General features: G+C 41.3%; 1 protein-coding gene and 1 long non-coding RNA gene across 6 annotated transcripts in view; one reads left to right on the top strand and one right to left on the bottom strand.

The window, feature by feature from the left end:
* LOC126390157 (uncharacterized) overlaps nt 1-6,549 on the bottom strand; it is a 698,278-nt gene that overhangs the window by 58,492 nt on the left and 633,237 nt on the right. The gene's annotated exons all lie outside the window — the stretch shown is intronic.
* elf2b (E74-like factor 2b (ets domain transcription factor)) overlaps nt 1-6,549 on the top strand; it is a 35,132-nt gene that overhangs the window by 8,814 nt on the left and 19,769 nt on the right. For 4 of the 5 annotated variants that reach the window (XM_050044261.1, XM_050044258.1, XM_050044262.1 and 1 more), the window contains exons 2-3: nt 3,831-4,000; nt 5,208-5,460. In XM_050044261.1, coding sequence (XP_049900218.1) covers nt 3,926-4,000; nt 5,208-5,460 — 328 coding nt within the window. In that variant the 5' untranslated portion in view covers nt 3,831-3,925. Of the gene's footprint in view, nt 1-329; nt 443-3,830; nt 4,001-5,207; nt 5,461-6,549 lie in introns of those variants that run through there. The other variant, XM_050044260.1, reaches the window with a different exon arrangement.

Genomic DNA, 6,549 nt, shown 5'->3' on the forward strand with positions numbered 1-6,549 from the left:
ATATATATATGTATATATGTATATATATATGTATATATATATGTATATATGTATATATATATGTATATATGTATATATATATATATATATATTATAGAGTATTAAACAGCATTTAGAGTAACTGAGTATGTCCTCAGACACACCATGCTAATAGAAATTGTATGGTCAGTAGGTTTGTCGGCCCACAAAGTTATGACACATTTTGAAATAGCCAGAGCACAGTGTGAAATGTGTGGCAAATCCTTCTATGATCCAGAGCTTCTTTTTTTTGTTTGAGATATTTTTTAGGGCTTTTTTGCCTTTAATCGATAGGACAGTTGTTTTAGCGTGAGGGGGGTAGAGAGAGGGGGACGACATGCAGCAAGTGGCCGGGATTGGACTCACGCCCACAGCCACTGAGGCAAGGACAAAGCCTTCGAACATGGAGCACCTGCTCGACCAGGTGAGCTAAGCGATGCCCCAACATTTTTAACTTTGTGGACCGACAAACCTACTGACCATACAATTTCTATTAGCATGGTGTGTCTGAGGACATACTCAGCTACTCTACCTGCTGTTTAATACTCTATAATATATATATATATATATATATATATATATATATGTACACTGTTGTCCATAAAGTTGGAATAAAATATTTTTTACCTCTTCTCGTGAAATGATTGTGACAATGTGATTTATACTTCATAGATAAAGTGTATATCTTCTTAAAACTTTATTGATCAGTCTCTTCCAAATATATCACAGCGAAAACTAAACCACAATTAACACGATTTCATTCATAAGAATGTCCAATATTACTCTTTCAAATGTCACTCAGTCACTAATATTGAGTATGGCCACCCCTGACACGGATCAATGCGTTAAGATGTCGTGGCATACTGTCCACAAGCTTGTTGGGGCCGTCAGTGGGAAGGGCGTCCCACACTTCGGTCAGATCCCGGGCTAATTCCTGTAGACTCTGAGGAATATTGTCCTTCTCATTAAGGGCTTGGCCTAAGACATCCCAGGCATGCTTGATAGGGTTCATATCAGGGGAGCAAGCAGGCCATGGCATCTGCTGCACCCCCTCTGCAACAAGAAATGTTCTCACTGCAGCTGCCCTATGTGCTCTTGTGTTGTTATCTTGCAGCCTAAAGTTGTTCCCATAAACCTTTCTTGCGCGTGGGAGGCAATGGTTCTCCAGGATGTCCAGATACATGATGGTGTTGACGTTTCCATCCAGCACCACCAATTGTGTTTTTCCTCCATAATAAATACTGGCCCATACCATCACTGAGCCGCCACCTCCTTGAGTGGTTTCCTGGATGCAGTCATCACGGAGGTTCTCACCACGTAATCGCCACACCCTTTGTCTTCCATCTATACGGTCAAGGATATAGTGGCTCTCATCCATAAAAACAACATGTCGCCAGTGCCCAAGCTGTAATCTTCTGTGCTCCCTAGCCCAGCGAAGTCGAGCAACTCTGTGTTGAACACTTAGACGTGGACACTTGGTCATTCGTCTTGCACGGTAACCACGCTGAAGCAATCATCGGTTTACAGTTTGGCAGGAAACGTTGATTCCATGGTGTCCTCTCCACAAATGACAAAGGCTACTTGCTGGCATTTCTGATTTCTACAGCACAGATTAAGCAGTTGCCCATCATCTCATCTGGTAGTTAGTCGTAGTTGTCCTGGAGATTTTCGTGGCCTCAAATGACCCTCTCTCGATGATGTTTGAGGATTTTACAGAACGCACTCTAAGATATTCCAAGGAAATCGGCAATGTTGGCTTGTGTCCATCCTGTCGGAGCGCAAGCACTCTTTGGCGTATTGCCAGTGGTGTCGGATGAGGTATGGCCTAGGGAACTTCTGTATCAAATTTGGTTGAAAATTACACAGCCAATTCTGAAAAGGTGGACTTACTGCATACATACTTTAAGCGGGAAAAGGACAACACAGCGAAAGTCTTGCCTTTCATAGTGCCAAATAATTGTTACGCATGAATTTGTTTTAGCTGGGTAACTGGAACTCAGTATTTCATCATTGCACCTGGTCAAAGGTGATTACTGATGTGTATAAATAGGAATAAAAAGGGAGTGGAGGGCCTTAAACAAGTTAATGATTGGTTCAGGTGGCCAGAATGTAGACTTACCTAAATTCAATCAAGAGCAGGTCCAGGCTAATGTTACACCAAATTCTGATATAGTGGCATCAATGATGAGCTCCCACACAGTGGATGTGCTTATTATGACCAGGCTTTTTTTTTAACATAACCTGTAGTAGGATAGTTACCTGGATATGCAAATGTCTGCAGCTTACTGTACATATGAGCAGACAACCACAATATCGCCATGGTGTTTTTGATTTCGAAAAGACCAAAAAAAAAGAGACAGACCCTCTACACTACATGGAAGCTGTAGCAGCTGTTTCAATTAGGGATCTAGTGACAGGTCAGTTCTGATGTTGTAAAGATTCACCAGTGTAAATATGTGAAATCCCAGTAGATCATTAGCCAAGGTAGCCCTTTAAAAACAGAGTGAAGTCAGAGTAGGTGGAGCATTGGTTTTAATGGCATCATGCAGTTTGTGTATAACTGTCTGACTCTCCATGCTTCTGCAGTCCCTTTGTCTTATATCCTGTTGCCCCCCACAAAGCAGTACAGAACAGGAACTGAGGGTCTGTGGTTCTGTTACCATGACTTGGCTTCCTGTCAGTGCATTTCTTCCTGTAATAGCAGACAGGCACTTCCTGCAGATCAAAGTGAGAAGGAAAGAGATGGAGGAGCTTCAAGAGATCCTGGCCTTTTTTCTAACCTGGGTCTATAGCAGGGATAGGTGGAGGAAGGTGTAGTTGATAGACAGGTTTTTATTTTGTGAAGAATAGCTTAGGGTGTTGAGCATAAGCAGAGAAGATTTGCCAATATTCTAGTAAAACATTTTTTTTTTTGGTAAAGCACCTGGACAATCAGAATTATGCCAGTTGAATCAGTTTTGGCTGTTTAATATGAATATTTGACTAATGGTTCCTTTTTTGAAAGTTTGGGTGGGGTTTGACGGGATGTTCAGTGACAGCGACATTCAAGTAATATAGCTGATCAGCTAATTATGCTAATGACAGATCAGAAATGTGCAACAACATTTTTGCTGACACTAGATCTCGAACAAAACCAGAGACTATGTTGTATTAAGTTGCTGTGAGATGTTAATTCCCCACTTATAAGCAGTTGGCAGCGGATAATATTATTTAAGAGCCTTGCATTGCAAAGTCTCTCCTCCACCGGGCAGCTGCCTCTGTGTTCACAGCAGCCTGTACCAAAAAGTAGCATGAAAGTGAAGAGCGCTCACTCTGCAGCAAAGTCTGGGGACCAAAATGTCGAATCAGGGGGCAGCCCTAATGGACTTCATGATACTTTAAGAAAAATGTTTGACATTGTGGGAAATATGCTTATTTTGCTGAAAGTTAGGTGAGGAGATTAATACCACTCTCACTGTACAGTAAATACGAAGCCACAGCCTGCAGCCAGTTAGTTCAGCATCCACCTCTAAAGCTCACTTGACATTGGCAAGAAAGCAAATAAGCATGTTTTTCTAAAGGCCGAACTATTTTCTAAAGATTCCCACAGCCACATCTTCTTGACATTTTCTAAACATTGCTAGACAACAACTCTGGAGGTGGTAGGCCTTCATTGTTATGGATAAAAAACACAACACAGGGCTAACATATGGAAACAGGGGGACTTCTGTCATTACAAACTCATCCTAATACTCATTTTTGACTAAATCTGCATCACCGACTTAATTGTATTCAATAAAGTTTTGTTTACCAAGTGTGTCTTCTCTCTCCAGGTACCTTTATTCACCAAACTGGTGGAGTCCACCAGACGGAGGTGCTGTGTGGCTAATCACTGGCTGTGATCACCGGTCCATGAGGAGCATGAGTCATGACCTCAGTGGTGCTGGTTGACACTGGTGGGACGGTGGTGGAGTATGTCGCAGCTGAGGAGGACCCCCAGCAGGTGAGTCAATTCTGTACAAATGAAAATTAATGATTTCCCTGTTCCAGGGCTCTGTTTTCACTGGTTTTAAAACAGACAAACTTCTAACAAGGTGGTGGTTTACAACATTGAACACATGGTTTTTGCAGTATTTAACTTTTGCAAATTTATTTTAGTGCGCAGTGATAGTGTTGCTATTTTTACACCCTAATTCCATCACTGCAGCTCAAAATAACATGAGGCACTTGTGTGATGAGAAGTAGAAAAAATAAGGTTATTTTTCATTATAAAAAATAGTCCACACATGGTTAATTGGCTCCTGCTATCATAATTGCAGCATTTCGGTTAGATAGACCTCATTAGTCATTACTTACACCTTACTTACACCTTTTACTCTGGTAGCAGAAACTGGCAGTACTTTTAAATGTTTTATGTGACATATTCAGAGTAGTTTAATCATCATCCAACTAAATAGCAAAAAATACTCTATACCAATGTCACATATAACCTAGTGAAACCTACATGTAATTCAAGTCTGAGCTGACAGTGAATTTTTTGATTAGTATTTTCAATTTTTCTACATTTCCCGTTATAACATGACAGAGTAACGTTTGCATACCACACCACTGACATTTTACTGTCTCAGACTCTTTTGGTACCATTCCATCTTATATCATATGAAGCAGCCTACTTCATTCATGGTTCTGATGATGTCGCTCATAATTAACAGCACCGCCTCTTTTACAAGAATACACTCTTAGCTGGATAAGAAAACCTAGAGTTGGGGCGTCCGTAGCGTAGTGGATAGTGCCGGCGCCCCATATACAGAGGCAGCGCCTCGCCGCATCGGTCACTGGCTCGACTCCGGCTCGCAACCATCTACTGCATGTCATCCCTCCCACTCTCACCCAGAGTTGACTGAACTGGTTGATAACCAGCTTGATGATTTCTGTTATCTAGATAGACAATGTTAGGGTTAGTCAAGCCAGATAACCAAAAGATATCCTGGGTAAGTCACACAAAAAATTCAAGTGCTCTGAAAAAGACGCTGGACGTGACGCTTTTTCTCTAGGCGGCAGCATTCACTCTCTCCACATTTGGAACAATTGAAAAAAGATGCCAGTGCTAGGGAAAAAAAACGCTATTTGGACCCAGGCCCTTATCCTCGCATTGAAAACTTTTTTGACTGTCTTGCTCTTTTTTGTCGCCATATCCCTTTTCTCTGCAGGATGGAGGGTGTGAGGTGTACCGGGAGTTTGAAGGAGAGGAAAAGAGTGAATGTGAAGCTGAGGAGATCTGTGAAGAAGTACAGGACAGAGAGGAAGCTGAGGACCACCCAGCAGTAATAGTGGAGGAGGTACCCGGTGCCTGCCTGGCTGAGGAGCAAGGTTACTCAGCCCAGGTGTTGGTGTACGATGACGAGGCCTACCTGATGCAGGAAGTGGGCGATGAGCAGGAGGTAGAGACAGAAGGGGAGGCAGGTGAGACAGAAATACTCCTGTATTTATTAGAAACTGAATTTAATGTTACCTCATAATCTTTCTTTTGGTGTTGCAGATAAGTGCATCAGATGACTATCATGCAGTCTATTTGCAAGACATTTCACATACACCCCACTACTACTCACTATGCATCCTGTTATACCCTTTTACCCAACCTGCTGATAACTTTGACCCATGTTTCTTTTCTACAATACAGTATATCCTGTTATCCTAGTTATTCTGATACACAGTTCCCATTCTCTCTTGGTCACGAAGGTTTTGCATTAATAAAGAAAGGCTGATACAACCTAAATTCCCAAAAAGTTGGGAAGCTGCATAAAATGTAAATAAAAACAGAATGCAATGATTTGCAAATCCTTTCCAAAGTACATCCAATTTAATACAATTGATAAACTTTATTTTCTTCGTAAATATACACTTATTCTAAATGCCTGCAACATTTTCTAAAAAAGTTGGGATAGGAGCAGGGTCCAAAACTAACTTTTTCACTTACCAGCCACGCTGGCTGGTAAGTGAAATTTTTTACCAGCCAGGCAGATATTTTACCAGCCAACCAAATAATTAATAATTTAAAGGAAAAAAAGTCAAGTCACTTAAGGCCTGCACAGATTCGATCACCGGCGATTGGCGCACAATGCATGCTGGTTAGTTTTGTGTCCGACTTCATCCTGACTTGCTCTGACGTATTACAAAAGTGGACGGTGATAAAATCGCGAGAGCGAGGCGGCCGCAGTTTTTAGAGCCAGGCGCTGCAGTTGCTCTCCACCAACTGCACCGCCTGGCTCTCACCTGATCTAACAGCTGATTGGTTTAGATGTTGACTCAACAAGATGACGTTTTAGATAAACTTTTAATTTTTGTTGAATTTTAGAGATTAAGATTTTATTTGTCTGATTTGAAGGTTTATTCTGTAACAGAAAACATGTTGTCTGACTGATGGTGAAGTTTAGTTGTCAGAGACTGAATACATTCATCATAAACTATACAGAGTCTACTGTACTATATTAATATTGGACGGTTTAATTATTGAAGTATTTAGCAACACAGAGACTTGTGGTCAGTGGGATG

Source organism: Epinephelus moara, chromosome 5 (genome assembly GCF_006386435.1).
Source record: "Epinephelus moara isolate mb chromosome 5, YSFRI_EMoa_1.0, whole genome shotgun sequence".
In the NCBI taxonomy this organism is placed as follows: Eukaryota; Metazoa; Chordata; class Actinopteri; order Perciformes; family Serranidae; genus Epinephelus; species Epinephelus moara.